Source organism: Lepidochelys olivacea, assembly GCF_965140295.1.
Source record: "Lepidochelys olivacea isolate rLepOli2 genome assembly, chromosome: 3".
NCBI classification, from domain to species: domain Eukaryota; kingdom Metazoa; phylum Chordata; order Testudines; family Cheloniidae; genus Lepidochelys; species Lepidochelys olivacea.
The window spans coordinates 6,034,370-6,062,136 of NC_140413.1; the positions used below are offsets into that span (position 1 = coordinate 6,034,370).

General features: G+C 52.4%; 1 protein-coding gene across 1 annotated transcript; it reads left to right on the forward strand.

Moving 5' to 3' along the window:
- CHRNA2 (cholinergic receptor nicotinic alpha 2 subunit) lies at nucleotides 1-27,596 on the forward strand. Its single transcript, XM_084622609.1, has 8 exons — nucleotides 1-356; nucleotides 984-1,187; nucleotides 6,874-7,384; nucleotides 17,279-17,430; nucleotides 20,334-20,378; nucleotides 21,230-21,339; nucleotides 23,127-24,198; nucleotides 27,212-27,596. The coding sequence occupies exons 3-8, from the start codon at nucleotides 7,312-7,314 to the stop codon at nucleotides 27,335-27,337; spliced, it is 1,578 nt and encodes a 525-aa protein (XP_084478735.1). The 5' UTR covers nucleotides 1-356; nucleotides 984-1,187; nucleotides 6,874-7,311; the 3' UTR covers nucleotides 27,338-27,596.
- Nucleotides 27,597-27,767: the final 171 nt, after the last annotated feature.

Consider the following 27,767-nt stretch of genomic DNA (forward strand, 5'->3'; position numbering starts at 1 on the left):
ACTCAGCCAAGGCATGAAACCGCCGGGACTGGGAGAGAGATCACAACTAGGGCCACTGGGTTCCTGCAGCACTGTTCAGTGAAGCTGGAGAGAGGGCAGCGGAGGAGAGGCGGATAAGGAGTAGGGGGACGGGGGGAGAATAGATCATTTTGCTCCAGAGCTTGTGCATCTTCTCACCGGGGGTTTTGATCAGCCCCTCCTGCGCCGTGGGGGTGCGGTGGAGCTGCAGACTGAGCAGGAAGCTGTCGTTTCTGATTGCACGAAGGAACTTTGGTTGGGCAACACTGAACAGGGCTCCAGCTGGCATCTTCCTTAGGCTTCCCGACCCTTCCTCCTCCACGCCCTTCGTCCAACGGGTAAGGGGTCTCTTTCTGATCTTGGCAGGTTTGCTAGGAGAGGAGAGCACACCCAGGGAGATGAGATGCATGTGCTTAGCAGCAAAAGGGGAGCAGAGCAAAGCTTAGCCAGCAAACTCAGCGATGAGGAGAGCAAAGATACTGGAAGTTTTCTTGCTGGTGCGTGAAGTTCCTTTTAAAACCCTCCTCTAGCCTGCCTTTGAAATCCAGACATGAAATAGTTTGCTTCACTGTATATATAAATCTATCTGCTTCACTTTACAGCCTATATGGTGTTTTGTACCATGATGGCCTTTGATCTCCTCTTTAGCAGAAAGGAAGCATACATGATCTTATCATTTTCATTCATCAGATTTACACCGTAGCACTTGAAATACACGTATACACGCAGCCCTTCATGGGACATATTTCTGCTCTCACACACACACACACACACACTCTGAAACCTGTCTTAAGTGGAGACGGGTGTACTATTCAAACGGAACAATTTATGTTGTTGAATGTTATTAAAGTCAAAGAAATTGTCCAACAACTAACCAGCTCCATCATTAGCCTATCCCTCCTAGAATAAAACACCCGGTAGAGGAACAGTTAAGTGACTAAAGAAACGTGGCTCTTAAATTATAGGTGAGGCAGAATGGCCCGAGACTGAGCATTTTGGAAGCTTTAAGCGGGCTGCGTAAGACAAGGAGTTGCTGCCTGGAAAGGAGACAAGCATCCAGAGAAACATTCTCAAATGTTACTGATCACAAGTGACCCGAGGGAAATGGAACCTGGCTGTTAAACATGAGCCATGAAGAAAATGATCTATGCAGGGCATACGGCTAAAAGGTATGTACTGATTTATTTTGCACATTTCAGCTGGAATTCTTAAAAGGTAAAGCGAATGATGCAATGTGTAGAATTACTCAGTTCAGTAAATGTAACCGTGTCTTTAGGGAACATTTCCATACGTATAGCTAGATGCATGTGTGTCAAATCTCTGCCTCTCGCACATAAATATGTCACACATCACTCATTCACATACACAAGTCACACAACACACACGACACGTGGCAGGCTCCAAACACCCATCCCCACACATTACTCAAGTCACACAACACCCATCCACACACATGACACATACCAGCCACACAATGCCCATCCATGCACACATTACACATACCAGTCACACAACACATATTATATACACACACATACAAAAGCCCCCCCCACACACACACACACTGTCTTAGTTTCATAGATTTTACCCTGCCTGGACCTATGTATTTCTCCCTCTCCTATTATTTATCTAATTATCTCTGCAAAGTCTTCAGCTATTGATGTATAAAATACTCAGCTTTCTTTTGCATCCCATTGTATAATTATGCCCACAGAGATGAGGTAAATGCAGGCAAAGTCCACTGTATGTGTTGCTAATTGTTTCACTTACATTTAGATTTCTTCTCCAAACCCGGGGGGATAGTATCTGTAATTTTCTTTTCAACACACACGAGTGAGCATTATTTCTTCTTTTGTCTTCAAACCCTTTTACCATCAATGGATTAATCAAGGCAGCGGCAAGCTGACCACTGTTCAAGAGATAACGATGAGTTAACAAGGTCTCTTTTTTCTCAAACAAGTCAGTGAAAAATTAAGCCCAATGAAGCATCTTACTTACTAAATAAACTCATCCCGCTTCTGATTTGTGCCGAGTAAAATCTGAGATCTTTGCTGAATCCGTCTCTTCGGGGATTAAAGAAGTTGTGTGTTGCTTAGGTCTTTGGAACGGCATCTCATGAGTGCTCTGTTTGGAACTCAGGGTCAGATTTGGACAAACTACAGTGACAAACAAGACCGGGGGTCTTTTCATTTTAAAGCCAGTGAGAGAGGTGATGCATGCCAAAGATGCAATATGTATTCCCTACCCTTTTCATGCTCTGATCAACAGCTGCTTTTCCAATTGACATGATCTATAGGCTGGAATCTAGCTGTGCAAATTCATACAAATTCTGCCTTCTGGTCTTTTTCCAAGCATCGCCAGTATCCTTTTCCCTCCTACAAGAAGATATCTTTCCTCCTGGGAAAAGGAATTGAAAGGGTCCTACGATGAAGTTGAGAAGATTAGAGAGAATCTTTCTCTTTCAGAACTGAATTATATTAGTGACTCCTTTTCCCCCCTTCTCAAGGAGTGAGATCTCAGTATGTACAAGGAATCCAAGTGTCTCTCCACTCCCTTTGGGGTCAGGACCCACATCAAATGAGAGCCACCCAATGAATTTGCTTTCCAAGCTTCAGGAAAAAAGCTCGTAGGTACCAGGCCAGATTCTGTACCCACTGCATCCCCTTTGTGTTGCCCCATTAGTGCAAAGGGGATGGAAAGCTGCCCTGGCAAAGCAGCTGGGGATGCCCCAGGTGGTGTACAGCCAGTATAACTCCAATAATCTTTGCTGGTGAAATGGCCATCTCAGAGGTGTGTACCCTAGAGCAGCCCCAAGGCTGCTCTAATTTGTGCTGGGGAGTAAAAGGGCCCTTCCTGTCACCCAGCTCAGGGAAGGCTGGAACAAGCTAGAAAGCCAGCTACACCATCCCACCTGGGGCCTGTTCCAGCTGAAGATCTGGCCGATCTGATCCAAATGCACCAGCCTTATGCACCAGTCAGTGTCATTATTCAGGCTAAACTCCCACAGGTTTCAGTGGACGTTCTGTCTGACAAAGTGCTTTGAGACGGGGCCGCTGGCAGAATCCAGACCCCCCTGGCTCCGTCTTACTTCCCTCTGCTTTTTCAAAACAGGGGTGTTAGCACTGATTATTTCTAGGAAACATACTTTGCATGTACATAGCCCTTTTCACTTGCTCTCAAAGACTCTAACAGATTTATAGCCCCTTACAAATGGGGAAACGGAGGCACCAATAAGTCAAGCAACTTGCTCATGATTGCACAGTGGCACAGATGGTATTTGAGCTCAGGTCTTTCAAAGCCCAGCCCTGTGTTCTAGCCATTAGGCCATGCTGCCCCATCAGCCTTCCTCTTCCCCCCGCCCCCACCTGCTCAAGCTCACACCACTGGGGACACATGCAGGCGATAAGCAGCAATCAGAGCTGGGTAGTGCGGACCTGTGATATGAAACCCTTTCCCACCCCACCAGGATTGTCTTTTCCCTGCGCTGAAGGGCCAGGCAAGGCAGGTTGTAGTCCCTGGGATTTCGCTGGCTCTGTCCTTGGTCTGACATCTCTTGTGATGCAGCACACTCTGCTTGGAAACGAAAGGCAGTCCCTAGCGTGGGGCACAGCCCGCCTGCTCTGGAGGCAGGGGAATGAGGCCTCTGCAGGTAGAGGGGGCAATGCCCTGGCTTGGAACATCTTTAGAATGGTGTAGCCGCCACTCCCACCCCACAGCCAGCCTGCCCAGGCCATGGCTCTACCCAGGGATATTCCCTCTGCACGACCCCCAGCCCTGGTCCGCCTGAGGGCAGCCACATTGCCGGTCATCTCCTGCATCTGTGCCCAGAGGGGGGAGAGCCTCATGTGTTCTCCCCTCTCCTCGCAGAGACTGAGCCGAGGGACAGCCTGGACCTGGCTTCAGCTGGACGGGCCACTCAGAACTGGGGATCAGCTGCGCAGGACTTTCCGCAGGGCTGGCCAGAGAGGTCAACAGCAGCAACGGCTCTGCAGAGGGGACGGCAGCAGTTTAATAGGCAGCAGATTTAAAACAAAAGGAAGGGTTTTTTTCGCACACCTCACAGCCAACCTGTGGAACTCCTTGCCAGAGGATGTTGTGAAGGCCAAGCCCATAACAGGGTTCAAAAAAAAAAAAAAACTAGAGCAGTTCATGGAGGATAGGTCCATCAACGGCTATTAGCCAGGATGGGCAGGGGTGGTGTCTCTAGCCTCTGTTTGCCAGAAGCTGGGAATGGGCGACAGGGGATGGATCACTGAATGATTCCTGTTCTGTTCATTCCCTCTGAAACACCTGGCATTGGCCACTGTCGGAAGACCGGAGACTGGGCTCAATGGACCTTTGGTCTGACCCAGCGTGGATGTTCTTATGTCTAATACCTCAGTTGGATTAGCGCAGACAGCGGCCACAACCTTCTTCCCCTTGCAAATAGCACCCCCCTCCCCCCGCAGCTCCCCGGGCTCTGCGGCATGGAGCCCTGACAACCCGATGGGCTCTGCAGCTTCCCTGGGCTAATGAGGTTTCAGGGGTCCCTCAGAGTGGGGGAGTGGAAGACCATCCACCAGGGTGTCCCCATTCAGGGCATAAGTGACGTAGGCACCTTGGCACTGTTTTATAGTGTCTTGGGCACCCGGGCCCAGCCCCTCAAAGGTGCCTAGGTGCCCATTTCCCAGGGAAATCACTGCCCAGGGCATGAGATGAGCATTGGGCATGAGCTGAGATGAGTAAGGAATCTCCACTGCGTACAGGCACAATCGGGGGGACCATCCGCCGAAGCACCTGGCATTGGAGATTGTCGGGGGCTGGGTTGGATGGACCGTGGGTCTGGTCTGATGCAGAAACTCCCCTGCTCTGAAACATCTGAAATTTATTGCATCCTGTGCACGCTGAAGGTTGCAATTTGCCTCTCTCACGCTCCTGCAAGATGGGTATTTTGCTTCCTCTCATTTGCAGTACAGCTTGATAAATCAGGCAGGGGTGTGAGAGGCCATGGGGCCTGGAAAAGCTGGAAGGAACCTACAGATCTTCACTTGTTTTTGTGATCCTGCAACAACCCACCACTGTGGTGCCATCAACAGGAATTGACCCCACAGCCTCTAACATAAGAACATGAGCACGGCCACGCTGGGTCAGACCGAAGATCCATCGAGCCCAGTCTCCGGTCTTCCGACAGTGGCCAATGCCAGGTGCTTCACAGGGAATGAACAGAACAGGGCAATTATCAAATGATCCATCCCCTATTGTCCACTCCCAGCTTCTGGCAAACAGAGGCTCGGGACACTCAGAGCCTCGTTTTACATCCCTGCTCATCCTGGCTAATAGCCACTGATGGACCTATCCTCCACGAATTTATCTAGTTCTTTTTTGAACCCTGTTGTAGTCTTGGCCTTCACAACATCCCCTGGCAAAGAGTTCCACAGGTTGACTGTCCATTGTCTGACGAAATGCTTCCTTTTGTTTATTTTCAACCTGCTGCCTGTTAATTTAATTTGGTGACCCCGAGTTCTTGTGTTATGAGAAGGGGTAAATAGCACTTCCTTATTCACTCTGTCCACACCAGTCAAGATTTTATAGACCTCTATCATATCCCCCCTTAGTCATCTCTTTTCCAAGCTGAAAAGTTCCAGTCTTTTCAATCTCTCTTCATATAGAAGCTATTACGTACCCCAAATCATTTTAGTTGCCCTTTTCCTTATCTTTTTCCAATTCCAATATTATGTTTGAGATGGAGTGACCAGCTCTGCACATAATATTCAAGATGTGGGTGTACCATGGATTTATATAGAGGCAATATAATAGAATCATAGAATATGAGGGTTGGAAGGGACCTCAGGAGGTCATCTAGTCCAACCCCCTGCTCAAAGCAGGACCGATCCCCAATTAAATCATCCCAGCCAGGGCTTTGTCAAGCCTGACCTTAAAAACGTCTAAGGAAGGAGATTCCACCACCTCCCTCGGTAACACATTCCAGTGCTTCACCACCCTCCTAGTGAAAAAGTTTTTCCTAATATCCAACCTAAACCTCCCCACTGCAACTTGAATTATGCATATGATATTTTCTGTCTTATTACCTATCCCTCTCCTAATGATTCCCAGCATTCTGTTTGCCTTTTGGACGGCCGCTGCACATGGAGTGGATGTTTTCAGAGAACTATCCACAATGACTCCAAGATCTCTTTCTTGAGTGGGAACAGCTCATTTAGACCCCATCATTTTATATGTAGAGTTGGGATTATGTGTTCTAATGTGCTTTGCATTTATCAGTATAGAAATTCACCCCAAAGGGCAATCCCCTCCTATTTGAGCTAAAGGTTAGCTTCATTTGATGGATCGGTAGTAGGCTGTTTTCTTGTGCATGGACCTGCCTCATAATGGGAATCCCGACAGCTTTGCTAATTACCCGTGCTATACAGCAGCTGCTGTAAAACCCTTTGAATCCTTTACTGCAATGCAAGCTTTACACCCCTTATGTAGCGAGATGGCTTGGTGAAGCCCAGCCAGTCTCGGGGCTCTTGGGAAGTTCATGCTCTCGTCAGCAGCGCTAGAGCCCCTCTGCCACAAAGCCGGGCCGGATCCTTGATGTAAGAGCCCCAAAGGGCACTGGAAATGCTGCTACCCTTTATCCATATGGGGCCCACGCCGCATCTGGGGTAAATCAGGGCAGACTCACTGGGGACAGCGCTGCAGTTAATGTAACTCCAGTGCCACTCCATTGACTTCAGTGACCAAACAAGCTAAAACCTGGCTGAAAATCAAGGTCTCCGGGGCCCATTCTGTGTTAAGCCCTGCCTAGCCGAGCCCTACAGGTCCCTCCAAATGGGCATCTAACAGCAGTGTCCTCTCGTTCTGGCTTTCTAGGAACACGGTGGCCCGAGTGTAGCACAGCTGAAGGAATGCAGCTCATCCCACCACGTGGACCAGCCCCTGGGATCAGCGCGGATTGAAAATCGGAGCTGGGCGCAGCGTGCAGAGGGACTGGAAGCCAGCTGACTAGCAGCCACACTTTCAACGCTCCAGACAGCCCTTCGGCTCTCCCTGCTGCTTGCCCGCCCCTGACTCGGCAACTCCCCACCTCCTTAAAGGACACTTGTTAACACTCAGGGGACCCCCCTCCCAAGGGGGAGGTCTCGGCTAAGCCACATCCGCTGCCACCGTCCACCCAGATTCACTCCCTGCTCTCTTTTGCCCCCTAGCGAAGACTTTGCAAATGAAAGGGGCTGTACTGGGGATTGCTGCCTGTGGGAGGATCAGTGTAAGGGGACGGGGTGAGGAACGGTGGTGCTGGCCTCCCGGAACATGGATCGATTCGCCAGCGGATTCCCACCTCTTAGGAACATGGTCGTGTGGTGCTTCGTCCTGCTCCGATCAGGTAAGGGACTGCTATGAATACTGAGATTTGACAAAGGCCAGTGGCTGGACCACAGGACTGGGAGCCAGGAACTCCTGTGGTCTAATCCCGGTGCTGCTCCCTGGGACCTTGGCCAGCTTGTTTAATTTCTTATATCCCCCATCTGTAAAATGCTTTGAAAATTAAAAGCTACTGTTTAAATGCCACATAACCACCTTTCCCATTCGATTATCAGCCGCGTTTGAACTCAAGACCTCTAGTAATAAAAGCAGGCGCGTCTTTCACTTGAGTTAAAGGGGTAACTCCTTCAGCTAACAGTTGTAGTAGGCTGTTATGTGTATCAGCCATTGTGGGGCCAGAGAGTCACACCATACTAGTATGGTCCAGAAGGATCCCAAAGCAGTTTTGCAAACTGTCAAACCATTTGATATCAAACTGGGAGGGTGTATCTAGTGGGGTCCAACAGGGGCCAGTCCTGGGTCGGGTACTACTCAATATTTTCATTAACAACTTGGATAACAGAGTGGAGAGTGTGTTTATAAAATTTGCAGCGACACCAAGCTGGGAGGGGCTGCAAGCACACTGGGGAACAGGATTAGAATTCAAAACAACCTTGACAAATTGAAGAATTGGTCTGAAGTCAACATGAAAGCAGGATGCTGGGGGTGGTTTGTGAAATGGAGGATGGGAAAGGGGCTGGATTGACATCTTTGAAGACATACAGCAATGCAGGCTTCCCACCTCCCCAGCCCTGCCAATGTCCCTCAACCCCAGCCCAACACAGCAGGGTGATGGGGAAACCGAGGCACCGGAAGGCAAAAAGGGCCTATGGTGAGTGAATGGCAGAACTGGGGCTAGACCCTGGGTCCCAGGTTTCCTGATGCCCTTAGCCACTGGGCAACACATACCTGGTTTCCCCCCGTCCCTCAAATCCCACAATCCCTGCTCAGTGTGCTCCGGTATAGACAGTAAAGATCACCCTCTCTGACTGACTTTGAGCCCCGCCTCGAGTGACTCTGTATAACCAACATGAGCCTCTGTGCAGCGGTCTCCAAGATTCATTGCTCTTTAACAAGCAAAACCTGACTGACCTTCCCAACCGCAAGGCCACGCCTGCCCTGGTGCCAAGAGAGAAGCAAGGGACCCGCCACCTCCACGTGCTCTGAAGGCAGCTCCAGCTGAACCTTGGCACCGTAGGGGGACCCTGGGGGGAACCGAGTTGGGGGTGACTCAGTCCAGCGTTGGGGGGGCTCGGTAACTACAGCTGGACGGGATTGACTCCCCTGGTTGCAATCTCCGCAGAGATGGCGAGGATGGGACAGAGCCTGCGCTCCCCTCTTCTCCCTGAGAAGGGTCCTTCCATGGTGCTGGTGCAATGCAAGAAGCTCTCCCAGCTGCTAGCCAGAATGGGGTAACCCCCGCCTCCTGCTAGTGCCCTGTACGTCACCCTGTGTGTTCAGCAGGGCCCAAGTGGTGTCTCGGTCCTGGGCCCAGGGGTGAATTTCACCCTGAAAAGAGCAGCGGGATGGACAGACGGAGGGCTGGACAGACACTCCCGTACACACAGGCTGCACCCAGTGAATCCACAACGCCGCATCTCCCTGACACTGATCTAAGCGAGGGTGGGGCAGGGAGATGCCCCTGCTCCTCACTCACGCAGATGGATCCAATTGCAGTGATGTGCTGTCATGTTATCCCCACGGGCCCACGCCCATCAGAGAGGGTGAAAGCCAGTAAGCGGGCGCCAGGGCTGGGGAGAGACACACCGGCTCTCATTAGCGGCTGTGGCGTGAAGGGAATGCGAGCGGCAACTGGGGATTGTCTGCACAAAGCCTCTCTGGGGAAAGTTCTGGGTTCTCTGCAGACAGACAGGGAGGGAAGAGATGGTCCAGTGGGAAAAGGGAGGGTAGCTCAGTGGTTAGAGCCCTAGATTCAGTCCCCTCCTCTGCCACAGACTGTGGGCATGACCTTGAGAAACTCACTCAGGCCCAGGTCCTTCAAGAGAGCGGGGCACCTTACTCCCAATGAGGTCAGTAGGGTCAGGCCCCTGCATGACATTGAGGATCTCAGCCTGAATCTCTTTGGGCCTCAGTTTTCCCCATCCATAAAATGGGGATCGTGATGGAGGCTGCCACAGCCCAGGGCAACTGCCCCTGTATTTCCCCTGAAGGGCACCTAACTCTCAGGCTCCTGGACCCCGAGCTGTTGCCGCTCTTGGGTGGAGACCCATGTCCCTCTCCCTTCTGAACGGGTATTTCCAGGTTGCACAGGTCCCTGCCTTCTAGGTGTCTTTCCCAGATCAGCCAGGGACAGCTTCTGGCTTTCTCTTCTAGGACAGTTAACGGTGTAACTGCTGCTGTTATAAGGTACAGGAACTCCTCACTTAAAGTCATCCTGGTTAACGTTGTTTCATTGCTGATCAATTAGGGAACATGCTTGTTTAAAGTTGCACAATGCTCCCTTCTAACGCAGCTTGGCAGCCGCCTGCTTTGTGCACTGCTTGCAGGGACAGCAGCCCATTGGAGCGAGCGGGGGGAGGGGGGGCTTGGAACCAGGGTGGGCCAGCAGCCCCCCCATCAGCTCCCCGCTCCCCTAAGTCCCCTGTGCAGCAGCCACCCAGCAGACTACCAATTGCCAGCAGTTCAGCTGTCCCTCCCCCCACAGCCAGGTGCTGCTTCTGCCCTCCGCCTTGGAGCTGCTCCCTGAGCCTCCTGCATGCTGGGGGGCTAATGTCAGGGTGTCCCCCTCGCCCTTGCTCCTGCACCCCGCTTACCCCATCTCCATAGAGCAGGGGGACACACGACAGGGCTCAGGAGCTTCCTGGCAGCAGCTGTGGTCTCAGCTGGCTGATTAATTTAACAAGGCAGTGTACTTAAGAGTGGGTCAGCATACTTAAAGGGGAAATGCGCATCTGTCTCCCACACATAGGGTGTGTGTCTCTGTCTGCCATGCAGTCTCCCCTCCCTCCATTCAGTGCTGCCTTGTAGAGTGTGAGGCTATATTAACATCAATGTGTTAACCCTTGAGGGCTCAGCCGAATGCTAGCTCATCGTTTAGCAGTAAGGCATTCCCTGGGAAATATCCCCCCCCGACCCCCCGACTTCACCACCTCAACCAAGCTTCACAACCATCCTTGCTGTGTGCAGTATTACATTGTTTGTGTAAAACTTATTCTCTCTGTGTGTGTAAATATAAAATGTAGTCTTCTGTGTGGCAAAAAAAAAAAAAATTCCCTGGAACCTCACCCCCCCCCCCATTTACATTAATTCTTAGGGGGAAATTGGATTCGCTTAACATCGTTTCGCTTAAAGTCGCATTTTTCGCTAAGTGAGGAGTTACTGTACCACCCAGTGGTTCCTGTGCAAGCCTGCTTTATTCTGAGGGTAAAATCATTACCAAGAAAGGACTCTCCCTGCATGCTAATAAGCCCACCGGAGATCCCCCACCCCCGAGCCCCTGCCCCATCCTGTACATGGATTCTGGCAGGTCCTTCAACCCCCCATCTTAGGCATAGCCATGTGGTTCCCCATTCAGCCCAGCTCCACCTCAGGACAAGCCTCCAGCCCTCCGAACCCTCCGCTAAGGACAGGGGTCCTGTCCCTTTGTTGGCCCCAGAAGAAGACCCTCAGCCAGTTTTAAACCAGGCTGTTTAACCACAAACACTTTCTTTGGCCGCGGAGCCCTGGAGAATCCAGTCTATATGCAGCTCCTCTCAGGGGCTTCAAAGAGCTCGGACCAGAGGAAGTACATTGGCCTCCCACCTCCCTTGAGGCCACCATAACATACCCCCAACTGCATGTTTAACACAACGGACCCCAAAGGTTTTAACCCTCATGCAATCAGGTTTCCCGGGAGTCAATGAAGTTTATCTTCCGTCCATCAAGTTTGTTGGAGATATTACAGGAGATTGTTGGGGTCACAGGGGCAACCCCGAGGGGCATGGTGCGGTTCTGCAGGCATGCCACCCTCAGCTGCCTTGGGGTTCTTGCAATAATTCACTCCCAGGCCAGAATACTGGGGGGAGGGATAGCTCAGTGGTTTGAGCATTGGCCTGCTAAACCCAGGGTTGTAAGTTCAATCCTTGAAGGGGCCATTTAGGGATTGGGGCAAAAATTGGGGATTGGTCCTGCTTTGAGCAGGGGGTTGGACTAGATGACCTTCTGAAGTCCCTTCCAAACCTGATATTCTATGAATACATAAAGAGCCCCTCATCCTTGTGGAGCCCTATTTATTAAGTGGTATCAGAATACATCCCTAAGTCCCCAACCTTGTTCCTCCTAAAGTGTCTGGAGTTCCACCACCCTCTTTCTTGGGGCCTATGTCAGTAACTTACCTCAGTTTCCCCTCCTTGGTCTGGAGTATCACAGCCTTCCTTCTGGGCCCATAGCTCACGCTGCTGCAGTCCTTGAGCTGTTTCTCTGAGATGGCCCCTCCTAAGTCTGTCCTTTGCCTCCCAGCTGACGGCTCGCTCTCGGGGGTGACTCTCTTTTACCCTCAGGCTTGGGACTGATTTAGCTGCATGACCTACCTGCCAGGTGGCTGAGGTAACTTTTCTTACCTGGGGAAGATTGCTGAGGGAAGCACAGAGGCAGCTGGTGCCATTATCTCTTTAGATTGATTTCAAGGGGAGTTAGGCAGCTATATACCTTTAAGGATCTGGGCCTCAGCGCCTTTCAGGATCAGGCCCGTTGTCAGTGAATTCCTCCCAACTTGCCAGGCCACTGGGGGCCTGCCTGATTCATGCTTATGGGCATGTCGCGGTCAGCTGGCCAGACACGCGGAAGAGCCGGTGGCGTTCTCAGCCCAGGGAGAAGAGATTTCGCCTCCTGCTTGTTTGCAGTTAAAAACCCAGCCAGAGGCAGTGCGGCAAACCGTCCAGCCCATCTGTGAGTGGGGGAGAAGGAAGGGAGATCGCAGCCAGGCTGACCTCAGAAAAGCCCCAGTCAGAGCAGTAAGCAGACAGAAGCTATCAGTCCAGCAGGCTGTAAACCAACCTCACCCTGAGCGTGAAACTAGCCAAAGCCTTGTCAACTATCTTGGCTGGAACCACACTGCCCCAGCAGGGATGAATGACATTGTCTGCACAGGCCCTTTCCATCATGCGTGTGGGCCCGATCCGCCACTGATGTAAACTGTGGTAGCCCCCTGGGGTGACCAGACTCTCAATATTATCAGCACTGTCCTGGTATTAGGGGCTTTGTCTTATATATGCAACTATACCCCCCCCAAAAAAAGTCCTCATTTTTCACACTTGCTGTCTGGTCACCCTAGGTAGGTGTGACACTCTGTTCCACAGAGTAGGAACCCCCATATTCATCACTGTCATGTAATTATGATACATTTTGGACAATGTATGTCTTGTGAGGAATCATTTGAAAAGTCTTGATCTGTTGAAGATTCTTATCCAGTTGGATTGTATGTGCTGTCCTTGTAGGGGAAGTGATGAAGTTTTGCTATGTGTGTTTCTGAACTATGTTGTGAGGTTGGGAACACCCACAACCAGCCTTTCAGTTACAACAAAGGAGCGGCCATCAATAGCTGGCAGGGCCGGCTCTAGGCACCATCAAACCAAGCACGTGCTTGGGGCAGAGCTCTGACTCCTTCTCTCCCCCCGCTGCCCCCCGGCTGCACTTCGGCTTTTTTATTTATTTATTTATTTTTGCGCTCGGGGCGGTAAAAAGCCTAAAGCCGGTCCTGATAGCCGGATGGGTGATTAATGGCTCATCAACACCCAAACCACTATCTTGGAGATTTCTTGGAGAAGGCAGGTACACAATGGAGGCTGCGCCTTATCCCCCTGTCACGGCAAAGAACTTTCCAGCAAGCTGAAAGAAAGTACAAAGGGAGACAGTGACATCATCACTTGGCCTTCCCCCACCCCCAGCTCAACACCTGGAAGAACATCTGGAGGACAAAGACTTTGAACTGAGGGAGTTTGGTCCCAGGTTTGAAGGGGGTCCAGTCTGCGTACGGAGGAACTCTAACCTGCTTATACCATTGGTCAGGGTGAGAAAAGCTGTTTGATTCACCCCTTGCTTAGACTAAACATTTAGGATTTAGAATGCGTGCTTCTATTTTTATTTCTTATGGTAACTCTCTCTGACCTGTATGCCTACCACTTCTAATCACTTAAAATCCACCTTTCTGTAGTTAATGAGGTTATTTTAATGTTTTATCCTTCCCAGTGTGTTTGTCTAAAGTGCTTGGGGCATCTGCTCAGGTTACAAAGGCTGGGACACGTCCTCTTTCCTATGAAGAAGTGTGAACTAAGTAATGAACTTACACTGGCCAGGCTTCTGCCCGGTGCAGGACTGGGGAGCTGGGGGAATTGGCTGGAGCCTCTCTCTTGATGGGTCATGAGCAGCTGGGAGACCATTCATGTAACTCAGTTGGGTGCGTCCATGCCTGTGGATGGCTGTGTACGTGCAGTGCTAGTCAGAGGCTTGTAACTTGACAACAGCCTCACAGTGGGAGGGAGAGCCCAGGCTGGTGGGTTTGGAGGGCTCAGAGGTCCCACAGCCCAGGGACCCGGTCACAGTAGGCCCCTGGGGTTTAGTGGAGCTGAGCTGCTCTGCCCCAGCCGATGATCCAGCCCCACGATTTCACACTAGCCCCTGGAACATCTTCAAGTCACACCTGTGTGCTGTACAACACAGCCATGCTGGGGCTGCAGCCAGAGCAGCTAGGGGAGACTCAGCCAGAGTCCACAGCCCTTTGCTCCTCCGCAGCATGCCTGGCAGCAACCTTCCCACGGCAGCCTCTTCCTTTCCCAGCCGGGGCTGGCGATGGCAGGTGGTGACAGCGCCCAGGACTCTGGAGCCAAGACCTGGTCCGGGAGCCCAGGACAGAGCATCGGTACGGAAGCCCCCTGCGGCCGTGCCTAGCTGGTCTGCTGGCAGGTCACACTCCAAGGGGCAGGGAGGGGGAGGAGAAATGGCGCTTTAACCCCACCACACGGACTCCTGCTCCATCAGCTGGAAGTCACTGGCGATTTGCAAACCCATTCCTGCTGCGGGGGCCCGTTCCCCACTGCCCTGCACCCGGTCATTTCCACGGGTCCAGTGGGAAGTAACGGTCCGGGGTCTGAATGGTTAGAAACATCCCTCCCTGCCTGTGCTCAACGACCCTCCCGATGACGAGACCCATTTCTAAGGCATGGCCTGCGTCTCTGCTTACCACAGGTTCATTCAGGGTCACGCCGCTGGGCCTGATCCCTGGCTGGTGTCATCTGGCATTGTGCCATTGACAGAAATGTAGGGACGGGGATTTACACCTCCTGAAAATCTGGCCCCATTGACTTTGATATGGCTGGGGGTGATCTACACCAGCTGGGGATCTGGCCCCTTTAATGTCAGTGGAGGGACGCTGATCTACACCAGCAGGGGATCTGGCCCTATGTGCTTTGTGGACAGTTTCTGCCTTTTCCTGGCCTTGCGCACTGTAACAGAGGATTTGACTCGCTGCTCCGTGACTCCAGTTTAATGCCGGTGTGACACCATCACAATCCGTGCAAAGAACCCTGGTGCAAAACTGGAGTAGAACAGCAGTGACTCAGGCTCTGCATTTGGGGGCTAAATCTGATCTGACAGCATCTTGTTAAAACCGGGAGCGCGGTGCTTTCTGGGCTAGCTACAGCAGAAACCGCGCCTCACAGCCGTAGCTAAAGCGGTCGCTGGCTAACGCGTGCAGGGTCACTGTAGCCGTCTCGTTCCCAGGATACTCGAAAGACAAGGCAGGGGAGGTAACATCTTTTACTGGACCAAGTTCTGTTGGTGAGAGAGACGCTTTCAAAGAGCTGGTCCTGAAGAACCACATGTAAGCTCAAAAGCTTGTCTCTCTCACCAACAGAACTTGGTCCAATAAAACAGTGGTCCGTAGCCTGTGGTCCGCAGACCCCCAGGGGTCCAGGCTATGTCTGTGGTGTCCGCGAAAGACTTAGATTGAAAACTGACCGAACAGAGTTCAACTCTATATTCAAACAATAGATCTGCACTCCAATCAAAAAATTTTTCGGGATCTGCAAATGAAAAAAGGTGAGAACTACCGCGATGAAAGATATTACCTCACCCACTTGCTCACGTGACAAGTAACGTTCCTGGTTCCCGGAACCAGCGAGCCCCTTAGCACCCGTTGGGCCAGATCCCCCTGCCCTAAAGTCAGCTGGTCCAGCCACAGAAGGTTCCTAACAAAACCGCTACAGGGGGCTCCCCTCCTACCTCTCCCACCCATGCAGCTGCTGCAGGGGGCGTGGCTGGGGGAAGTGGGAGGGGCTTGGAGATCCCCCGCTGCCAGGATCAGCTGGTGTGAATTCAGGCTCAGGGGAACTGACCTGGCACAGAGCTGCCCCTCCTCGGTTGGGCCCAGCTGCAGGGAATCTGGCCCCATGCTGGGAGATGGCATCTGCTTTGATTTGCTCCGTGGGTCCATAGCGCCAAATCCCATCGATCTCCAGAGCGGGTCTGGGTGCCCACGTTCAGGCCTATGCAGAGAACTAGAATGTAGCCTTAAAATCCACCCTTACGGCGGTTCCCCTGCCCTGCAGTGCGGATTACACTGAGATCCTGCTTAAGCAAAGCCAGCAGCGCTGCCGTCCTATGGGCCAGCTGGGATTTTCCAGCTCCAGGGTCTCCAGCCTGTTGCGATAACTGGGCCTGCAAACCTTCCCTAATGGCGAGCGCAGCTGTGAAAAGCGAGTGTGAGTTCATCAGACGTCACAATAGCAAATACCGTGGAATAGCAAATGTTGATAGGAAAGGGATCAAAAGCAAGACCAAGAGGCTGAATCAGTCGAAACAAAAAGGCCCCCTGGTGCAGTACAGCGCAAGGACCGTGGTAAGATCCTGGCTGGTAAACAGGAAATCACGTGTGAAACCAGAAATCAGTGAACCAAAAGGGGTGTGTCAGGAAGTAGGCCTCATTGGTGGACAAAACAATGAGGGGCCGGGCTACTGCGCCCACCAGTCCTTTGGTGGGTGCGTAAAGAGACTTTGGGGAGAAAAATTGGCTCCTGGAGCGAGCGTCACCATCATGGCTGCCACCCCCACCATCTCCTGCGACCCCAGACCTTCCTCATCCGAATCCTGACCAGGCTGGGCCAGAGAGAGGGACCCAGATGACATCACCACCTCCCTTGACTCAGGCTAAATCCCAAACACCACTTAGGCTGGGACACTGTCACCCCGCGTCCCCCCCTCCCCCCACGTATACTTACTTCTTTTTGTTCCTTTCTCTTTTTTCTTTCTGGCTTGTAAAAGTCTGGTTTAGCCAGCCGAGCCTGTGTATTTTGCAACCCTGCTGTAAGCCAGTGATCAGAAAGAGGCAGCTAAAAGCAATGCCCTAACCAAACTGGAACAAGTTTGCCAGATCTCAGATTTCCTCTCTTGTGTCTGTTTGTCTTGTTTTGCCTTCTAGGAAATTGGATTGGACTTTAACACCGGCAATAACAGCTGTACCAGCCAACCTCCACTAACGTCTCTGTTCCCCAAAAGGACCATTATTGCCATCTGTGACACCCGCTAAGAGACTGTTGGACTGGGGGGTGGGGAAGGGGTTCCTTCTAAAATCTCTCTCCAGCTAAAGGGAACAAGGGATGTGGTTAAAATGAAAGCCTCATTTAATACGTCGTATTCGAAATGCTTTAACTGTGTTTTGATTCTTTTCTGTCTCGTTAATACACGGTTAAAAGGATGTTTAATGGTGTGTTTGCCACGGAGCTAAGCAGGCTGAGGTCTCCGCATACCAGACCCGGAGCCTCGTTTAACACTGTTTAACGTTGGACAGTGATAGGCTCATGTTAACACCTTTGGCCCATACAATCTATCTGTATTAATCCAGCATTAGAGGAAGTGCTGAAGTGCCCAGGCCGAAAGCAAACTAGCTCATCCGTATGGCTTTTTCTGTCTCCCGTTGGTTCAGTGTCCGTCCAGGACCGGACTCACACGCACGCCGAGGAGCGCCTCTTCAAATACCTGTTCACCAGCTACAACAGGTGGTCCCGGCCAGTGCCCAACATCTCTGACGTCGTGATCGTCAGATTTGGGCTGTCCATCGCTCAGCTGATCGACGTGGTACGTACGTGAAGCCGGACTCTAATTCCGCTTCTAAAACCCTCCACAGAAGGGCAGGACATTTATACTAGCACCTGGGGTTACAGCAGGCAACTTAAGCCTAGCAAGGGCTGCATCAGCCCTCATCCTTCAGGGCATCACCAGCTGGGGTCAGGAAGGAACTTCTTCTCCCCCCCTCCGGATAGTATATTGCACATTTAAGGGCTGTAAAAGCTTTTATCCCCTTATCCTTGCAGTTCAGGAGCGCCGGCTACATTTCCTTGCTCTGCCACAGACTCACTGTGGGACTTTGGGCAAGTCGGTTTTCCGCTTTGTGCCTCGCTTCCCCAGCTGTAGAATGGGAACTACGATACTTCCTTTGTCTGCCTTGGCTACGTAGGGTGTAAATGCTTTGGGTGCATCTACACAGCGAGCGGCAGCCCACGGGTGCAAGTCTCAGAGCCAGGTTCAGCAGATTCAGGCTCACGCTCCGGTGCTGAAGAGAGCTCAGTAGACATTCAGGGCCAGGCTGGAGCTCAGGCTCTGGGGCCTAGGGGCCTAGGATGGGGGTGGGCTTGAGGGCTCGAGCTCCGGCCTGAGCCACGTGTCTACACAGCTATTTTTAGCGCCGTACTATGAGCCCCACTCTGTCGCCCTGGGCTTTGATACACACTTGCAGCGGGCTGCATAGACATATCCTTAGAGGCAGAGACGGTCTGTCACACTGGGTCCAGGAGGAGCCTAGCAGCATGGGCCCCAGGCCTCTCGGTACTTCTCGAGACCCAATATATAGTAATAATAAACTCTCTAGAATTGGCCACAGCTGGAGACACGAAACTGAACTCGAGGGACCGTTGATCTGTTCACTGCAACAATTCCTCTGGTCTGCTGGTCACATACTTTCTTTCTCACTTTCTGGACACGAAGATAAATGAGCTCAGCTGGGGATGTTTAGCACAGCCAGTCAGCGTTGGCTGACACAAGATAAAATAGGAGCCAGGCCACCATGAAGTACTTTAAATGTAACGGGAATTACTATAAAGGGACCACGTGTTGCCTCTTGTCTATAAAAGGAGTGTTAAGAAAACACAGTGACAAAGATAAAATGCATTGGGATGGGTTTTGTTTAGTACCCCGTCTTCCAGACAAGATCTCAGTTCTCAACCACACCATGCCAACCTTGGTTTGAGATGATGAAGTGTTCACAGGATGGGAGCCGGTAGGTTGTTAGCCCCCCGTGCCCTGGCCACATTGCAACATGAGTCATTATCTTCCACTTCACTAAACTGCCCCTGCGGTTCCAGCTGGTGGCAGTATTCGTCTTTACTTCCTGTCCGAAACTGTTGTCCGGTGTTGCTGTGTGGCTGTTACACAGCTGTTGCGCTCCACCCCAGAGGTGCAGCAGAAAGTGATTCAGCTTCATAGATGTTTAAGGCCAAAGGGACCACTGCGAGCATCTTGTCCACCCTCCAGCAGAACACAGGCCAGAAGAAGTCCCTGAATTCACTGACCAATAGCTGTGATTGAACTAGAAAAACATCCACTCTTGATTTTAAAATGGCCAGGGATGGAGAATCCCCCCCAGCCCTTGCCAAATTGCTCCAGTGGTTCATTAAAAATTGTCCCTGAATTTATTTGGCTTCAACTTCTATATAACGGGCTTTCTGTTGCTCTGAAGCAACTCCAAAGAAACCTCAGTCAAAACCGAACAGTAGGAAGAGTGAAAACAAAGTATGTTTGATTTGTAAAACCCTTCAAGCTGCGATAATCTCAGGGGTGGCTAGTGACACGGGGAAAGAAATTACAGTTAGTGTAACTGGGCCAAAATTCTGCACACCAGGAGGATCCCTCTGAAACCAGCAGTAACTGACGTGAAACTGACAGTGCAGGGGGATTCCCGCTAACCTCATTCCTTTGCCATCAAGTGCCATGGAAGCTTTCCAAGAACCACAGGGGGTCAGGAGCTCAGGTTTATGTCAGCAACATGAGTCTCCTCAGCCTGATGGGGAGCTAGTCACTTCATTTGGAAGCTGTTCCCTTTTTTCACTGAAGTATTTGAGTGCCTCTCAGTTAGCGCTAAGCACTTACACTAGGAAGTCTCTCGAATAGTCTTTCCACTATCTATCTATAAAACTATCCATCCCACATTAATCACCACGATATTTAAGCACTGTTACCCCTGGAAAAGGGGTAAACAATGAGATAGCAAAATTTGCAGACGATGCAAAATTACTCAAGATAGTTCAATCCAAAGCAGACTGCAAAGGGTTTCAAATTAATAGGCAGCAGGTTTAAAACAAACAAAAGGAGGAACTTTTTCACACCATGCACAGCCAACCTGTGGAACGCTTTTCCAGAGGATGTCGTGAAGGCCAAGACTATAACAGGCTTCAAAAAAGAACTAGATCAATTCATGGAGGATAGCTCCATCAATGGCTATTAGCCATGAGGTGCAGGGATGCAAAACCGTGCTCTGAAGTGTTCCTAGCCTCTATTTGTGAGAAGCTGGGAATGGGCGACAGGGGATGGATCGCTTGGTGATTCCCTGTTCTGTTCGTTCCCTCTGGGGCACCTGGCATTGGCCACTGTCGGCAGACAGGATACTGGGCTCAATGGACCTTTGGTCTGACCCAGTGTGGCCCTTTTTATGTAATGCCCATACTTTGGTAACTACTAATGGCATGCCATTGCCATTTAGTGGCCACACACCTAAAGGAGATAAAATCTCCCTCTCTCCATAGCTGGCATTCATTCCTACCAGTATCCAAGCTCTGGAGGAGGGTGGGAAAGGTAACAGTTGGGTCTTGCGCTGAACTGGCCCAGTGGAAGCAGCTGGTTTCAGGTCTAGCGTTGGTTTTCTCCATTATGATCAAACAAACTCTCCTCCTCTCTCCTTTCTCCCCTCCCCACCATACCCCTAACAGGATGAGAAGAACCAAATGATGACCACAAACGTCTGGCTGAAACAGGTGAGGGATCATTTCCCAGTGGGGTGCTGGGAGGATAGGTGGGTTTCCCAAGTCACGAGGAACCTCCCGGGGCTTAGGCGTTTGGTTCAGAGAAGTCCCGACCAGCCTGGCGGCCGTAGTCTAGCAGACCTTCTTGGGGTCAGAAACTTCATGAGAAGAGCCTTGGATACTGGATTTCAGCCTCGTCCCCCTGATCTGTGTGAAACCCGAGAGAAAGGATGCCCCAGGGGTTTGGCAGTGGTGCATGGTGACTTCACCCATGTGAACGTGGCTGAAATCTAGCCCATGTGAGAAGTGGCTGGAAGCAGTTCCCGTCCCACAGCTGCTCCGACTTTGTGAACTGGGTTGGTGGGTCTCAGCCCAGGTCCCCAGGGATGGGCACTGAATGGACCCGTGACAGGTCTCTGAAGGGGCTCTGCTAATGCCAGGTTTAAAGCACGTCGATGGGACCATCCATCGGGAGCTGGTGGCAGTACATATGCCTGCCTTATACGGAGAGACCCTCACTCAGCGGGAGTGGCAGCCTGGGACCTTTCACCAGCACTGAATTCCCACCAGCACCCAGATGCCGTGGGGATGGGCACTTTAGCAAAGTGCCTAATAATGACGAAGACGTGTTTGAAAAGAGAAAATCAGCTCAGGAGGAACTGAGCAGTGACCCAGGACCCCTTTAGCTCATGTAGGAGGGGCCCATGCTTTGGACACTAAACATCCGAGGGGGCCCCATGATGAGCTTGCTACACGGGGACACCATACAGGAATGGTCGCCCCGCTCCCTCTGACGGCTGGATCCCCGGCCCTCGTTGGGCAGCAGGTCCACCTCAAACCGTTCTTGCTCTGTCCTCCCCCAGGAGTGGAGTGACTACAAGCTGAGCTGGAACCCGGCGGACTTTGATAACGTCACCTCCATCCGGGTGCCCTCTGAGATGATCTGGATCCCGGACATTGTGCTGTATAACAAGTAGGTGACACCACTGCACAGATACGGCAAGGCCAAGGCCTCAGGGATGGAGAGGAGGCCTCAGGGGTCCCACTGGGCAGTATACAGCCGGCAGCGCCCATTCCGTGCCTGTCGCCTGCAGGCCAGGCCTTACGGAGATGCCGGTCCTGATCCCACTTGCAGTTTGCACCGATTGAAATCAGGAGTAACTCCGAACTGGGAGCAAAAAAGAAAAGGAGGACTTGTGGCACCTTAGAGACTAACCAATTTATTGGTTCTTAATTACTAACTGGGAGCAGAATCAGGTGCATGGCAGCAGGGAGCCAGAGAGAACCACATGGTCTGTCTGTGTCCAGCAGCCTGAGCAACGAATCCCCTTCCCATGCATTACAGCCCAATTTCCCATGCTATGTCCACCAGGCAGGGCCCTACACGTCCACAGCATGTTCCTGCTTGTGTCTTGCTGCCACCTTCTGGTGCATCTTGGTCACTAAAGGCCTGGATTTGTGCTGGGGGTGGCCCACCTTGATTATCATGCGCATTGTGGGGAGAGTGGTCACTTTGGATGAGCTATTGCCAGCGGGATAGTGAGTTTGTGTGTGTGGTTTTTGGGAGGGGGGTGGAGGGGTGAGAGAACCTGGATTTGTGCAGGAAATGGCCCAACTTGATTGTCATGCACATTGTGTGGAGAGTTGTCACTTTGGATGGGCTATCACCAGCAGGAGAGTGAATTTGTGGGGGGGGAGGGGTGGAGGGCGAGAAAACCTGGATTTGTGCTGGAAATGGCCCAACTTGATGATCACTTTAGATAAGCTATTACCAGCAGGACAGTGGGGTGGGAGGAGGTATTGTTTCATATTCTCTGTGTATATATAAAGTCTGCTGCAGTTTCCACGGTATGCATCCGATGGAGTGAGCTGTAGCTCACGAAAGCTCATGCTCAAATAAATTGGTTAGTCTCTAAGGTGCCACAAGTCCTCCTTTTCTTTTTGCGAATACAGACTAACACGGCTGTTACTCTGAAAACTAAAGGAAATGTTATTCTTGACCCGGGAAGGACCTGCTTTTAAATTAACGGCTGGCCTCATTAACAGATTCAGTCACAGAGCAACCGCGTCCTGGGGAATTGGGTCGGAGCCGGGTTCCTGGGTTCCAGACCTGCACTGCGTCATTTCATGACCAGCTGCCTTGACAGACTGGGTCTTCAGCGGACCCAAGCCCGGCCATGAGTTTGCAGAGTTTCGTGCCGCACGCTCAGCGTTCTCCCTTGCCATCCAGACAGGAACCTTGCTGTGCTCGGCTGCAGAGACATCTCGAAACAACCCCAGGCTTGATCCCCTGCTCTGGGGCCGCCCCACTGACTTCTGCCTGATCTGTCCATCCAGCCATGCTCATCGCCACAGTATCTGAGCACCTGCCCTGGGGTTGTGTTGGGTCACTGAGCCCCTCTGTGCCTACCCACCTTCATCACACATCTCAGCTCCTCCCCAGAACCTGATCCCCCCCATTTTGCAGATGGGGACACTGCGACCCAGAAGAGTTAGTGGTGACATTCACTCCCGTGCAAAGGGCCAGGCACCACTTTATCCCTCACGCCTGGGACGTAAGTGGGGCACTGGCTGTCTGCATGGGGTGGAGTGATTTGCACAGGGGGTCTGCAGCGGGGCTCTTTTGAGTCCCAGAGCTGAGCTAATCACAAGCCCTTTCTCCCCTTTTACTGCTCCTGGTGGATTTGGCCTTGCCTCCCCCCCGCCCGCCACTTTCTCCAAGTCTCTCACCACTCTGACCCCTGCTCCTCTGTCCCGCAGCGCCGACGGGGAGTTCGCAGTGACACACATGACCAAAGCCCACCTCTTCTCCAACGGCAAGGTGAAGTGGGTGCCGCCAGCCATCTACAAGAGCTCGTGCAGCATCGACGTGACCTTCTTCCCCTTCGACCAGCAGAACTGCAAGATGAAGTTTGGCTCGTGGACGTACGACAAGGCCAAGATCGACCTGGAGAGCATGGAACGTGACGTGGACCTGAAAGACTACTGGGAGAGCGGGGAGTGGGCCATCATCAACGCCGTGGGCACCTACAACACCAAGAAGTACGACTGCTGCACGGAGATCTACCCCGACATCACCTACTGCTTCATCATCCGGCGCTTGCCCCTCTTCTACACCATCAACCTCATCATCCCCTGCCTGCTCATCTCCTGCCTGACCGTGCTGGTCTTCTACCTGCCCTCCGACTGCGGGGAGAAGATCACCCTCTGCATCTCCGTGCTGCTCTCCCTCACCGTCTTCCTGCTGCTCATCACTGAGATCATCCCTTCCACCTCGCTGGTCATCCCCCTGATCGGCGAGTACCTCCTCTTCACCATGATCTTCGTCACCCTCTCCATCGTCATCACCGTCTTCGTCCTCAACGTCCACCACCGCTCGCCCAGCACCCACAAGATGCCCCGCTGGGTGCGCGCCGCTTTCCTGGACTTCATCCCCCGCTGGCTTTTCATGAGGCGGCCTCCGGTGCTAACCCCCCAGCAGGGGCTGATCGGGGAGTACGACCCGCCTGGCGCCAGGCTCAGCACCTCCAGGGGCTGGCTGGAAACGAACGTCGATTACACATGGGAGGAGGAGGAGGAGGAAGAAGAGGAGAGGAGGCACCCCGGACACGCGCCCCTTCAGACAGGCTCCCACAAACACAGCGTCCAGTACCGCCCCGGCTGCGACCGCCACCTGGGCAGAGGGCCGGGGGCCCGGGCGCAGCGCCCGCCTGCCAAAGGGGACAGCTTGGGGTCAGATCCCAGCCTGCTGCTGTCCCCCAGGATCCTGAAGGCCTTGGCGGGGGTGCACTATATCGCAGACCACCTGCGGGCTGAGGATGCTGATTTCTCGGTGAGTCTGCACCCCGCTGGCTCGGGAGGGCTGGGCCCAGGCACCTTGGGCCTTTCCCCTCCTCTAGCCATCGGTGGGAGTCTGGCCCATTCCAGGTGCCACCATCTGATGGCTATTCAGGGGCTCGCGTGGGGCGAGTGGGCGGGACTCAGTCTAGCTCCCCGTGGCGAGGCACCCCCTGCATTGCCACCGGGGGAGCAGTCACAGCAGAGAGGACCAGGCAGGGATGGGCATGGGGAACTGGCTTTCCTCCTCTCGCCCCCGCGGGGTCCAGGCCCCGGGACTGGGGGGAGGCCCGTTGCTCGGGCAGGGTGAAGGGGGCTTGCTCCGCTTGCTGGCCCTGCCCCAATGCCCCCAGCTGTCCAGCCGGTGCTGCATTCACCTACAGCCATCATCTGCAGCTGTTCCATGACCTCTTGGTCGGTTGTCTCCTTGCCAGGGATCGGGGGAGAGCTAGGAAGAGGTGGGGCTAAAAATGAATGAACTATTCACAGGCCCGTGATTGCCTGACAGGAGAGGCCTGTGCAGTAAAGGAGCGTGTGACTGGTCAAATGCAATGAGCCAAATTCATTCACTGGTGGGACTCCATTGAGGCCCAAATGCTGGGGGTGGGGCAGGGCCTGGGCCAGGACAAGCATCTGCACTCAGCTGCAAAGCAGAGCCACCGGACCATGGCCTGAACGGCATTTACTCTCCTCGGGTGTCACTGTGCCCCGAGAGACTCTGAATTAGCCGACACCTAGGCTGAGCTCTGCAGTGAGGGACGCACACACCTAGCTCGGGTCTTCTCAGCACTGGATTAAAGCTACATGTGGCCTGCATAGGCCAATTCTGCAGGGCTCCAGTCATTGCTCCTGCATTTCCAGCCGGCTGGGCAGATGTGCGGCTTGGTTTCCTCCTCAGAGCTGGTTTTATTTGCCCCTGAACAGTGGTCTTAGGAGGGGAGTATTGTCTAGTCTCATCGCTCTGTTCTCACAGTTTCCTTCAGTGTATGCTGAAGCCCCGTTGAGGTATTTATCCTCTCCTAAGATGCAGGGGAGATTGTTGGCCCCAGGGAACTAAGGCACAGGGAGAGAGACGAGGTGACTTGCCCACGTCGCCTGTAGTAGGGGCACGAATTGAACAGCTTCCAAGGAGAGCCGGGATTTTTTTCACAAACCCACCCCCTCCCCCAGTGCCAATTCATCGAAACTGAAACTTCACGCAACGGGGTCGGTGCTGACAAAGCTTCTGACTTGGAACATTTCGGGGAAAAGAAGTTTCAGACCTGTCCACATGTCCCACTTGGACATTTTCGAACAGGAACTTTGGAGTCGAAACAACTTTTTATTTAGAAATGTGAGTAAAGTCAGACTAAAAACGGAATAAAACTTGACGTAACTAGAACCCTTCTGCCAGTTGTAGTCAGCAGCAACCAGGGCCAGGGACGATATCTAGGGGTTCCCGTTCAACAATACAACACAGACCCAGCTCGAGCCCCCACCCAGGAACGTGGGACAATTACACCCCATCCCTGGGCGCCTCTGAGAGGAAATACGTCCCCTCTTGCAAGCACAGTGTAGAAAAGAAACTTTTAATGAAAGGAGAGAAGTCACTCAACATTAACTTGGGAAAACGCCGCAAGCAGGATTCATAGACACAAAATAGTGAGCAAAACACCCACCCCAGAATACACGGGCCAGTGTCTTTTGCCTCAGATTTGTGAGTTCTACTACGAAAAGTTCCTTTAACCTGCCCCTCCTTTCTCCCTCCGCCGCACCCCACTCACAGTTGCTGTCCTTGGTCAGGGAAGACCCAGAGTTCAGAGATGCATCTGTGTGAGTTCACCTCCCACCCTGGAGAGGGGGGCACCTGGCTCACTCTGCTGTCCAGGCTCACACACTGCCAGCCACCCACCCCTTGTGATCCCAGCTGTTAGCCGTTGAACCTCACTGCTAATGCACACTGGGCAGTTTCTTGCCTCACAGATACCAACCCAAAGCAGGTCTCATGGTTAGGCCGGGTTACCAGTGATTTCAGTTCTATTAGCACACAACAGGACTTTCAATTCACTCTTTACCAGCTCTCTTACTACACAACTTTTGTAGTAACAGGAAAAACATTTTCACTAGGAGGGTGGCGAAGCACCAGAATGCATTACCTAGGGAGGTGGTGGAATCTCCTTCCTTTGAGGTTTTTAAGGTCAGGCTTGACAAAGCCCTGGCTGGGATGATTTAATGAGGGATTGGTCCTGCTTTGAGCAGGGGGTTGGACGAGATGACCTCCTGAGGTCCCTTCCAACCCTGAGATTCTACAATTCTATGACAACAGACTGAGAAAGGGTCAGGTGGTGCCTAGGACCAAGTCCACACCACCAAGTACAACTATCTATCCCCCACCCTTTCTCAACTCAGTGGGCTTTGGCACCCTGCCTAGCAAATGGAGTTTAGTTAAGGGTGAGTCTGTTAATCAGGGTAGGCCAAGCACAATTCTGCTGCCCCTGGTTCACACTACAAGGATAACAACCCTTTAGTACCCCTGCCCCCATAACAAAGAGACTGGGGATCCAATACCAGCCAAAAGTGATCATTTGGGCCAAGCAGCCCCATCATGCTAGGCCGGGTGGGCGGGTCTATGCAAACAAAGGTGGCTCAAGTCCTCTTCCCCAGCTCATCACTAGATGTCAGGGGAGAGCTCATTCAGATCCTACTTACATAACGTTTCAATAGACCTGCACCAGATTTGAGTTTGTTTGGGGTTTTATAGTTTGGGAAGATTTTGAGGGTTTTTTTTTTTTTTTTTTTACTTTTTGCCATGATTTGAAATGGGAAAAAATGTCAAAATCTCAAAACTTCTTCTGAGATGGAAAAAGTCTTTCCTGCCCACCCCAGCTCCTGAGTCCAGCCGCAGGCTACACCTGCATGGCCAACCTCTCTCTCAACACAACAGCCTCTCTGCCAGGCTGCCGGGGCCTCCCGTGACCCCGTGCTGCTCTTGGGCCCCACACCTCACTCTGACTCTTGTCTGCCTGCAGGTGAAGGAAGACTGGAAGTACGTCGCTATGGTAATAGACCGGATATTCCTCTGGATGTTTATCGTCATCTGTTTGCTGGGGACCATCGGCCTCTTCCTCCCTCCCTTCCTGGCTGGGATGGTATAGGGTCTGTGCCCTGCGCTGAAGGTGGTCCTGCTCCCAGACCTGTGCCCAGGGCTGGGGAAGGGACAAACTAACCCACCCTGACTGCTGGCTCTGTGTAGCCCCTTTGGGCTTGTCCACACTGGAAAAACATTGTCAAGCCGCGACCCCATTTGAACTCTCACTCTCCGCGGCTAGTACCAGTGCCGAAGCCACACGTCAGCTGGGCCCAGCATCTGGTTTGTACCACCAAGGGAACAGTGCCAGGGGATTGGGGAGGGGGAACCCTACCGTGAAACCCCAACAAGATTTTTTTCTTGAGTCACGGAAACTGCTTCAAACTGAGCGGATCAGAACGGAACCACATGGGGTGCTCTGCGTTTGAAATTAACATGCCCGTAGCTACCTAGCAAGGCAGCAGGTGCGCCCCGCTGAGATGGGAACATGTTACTCA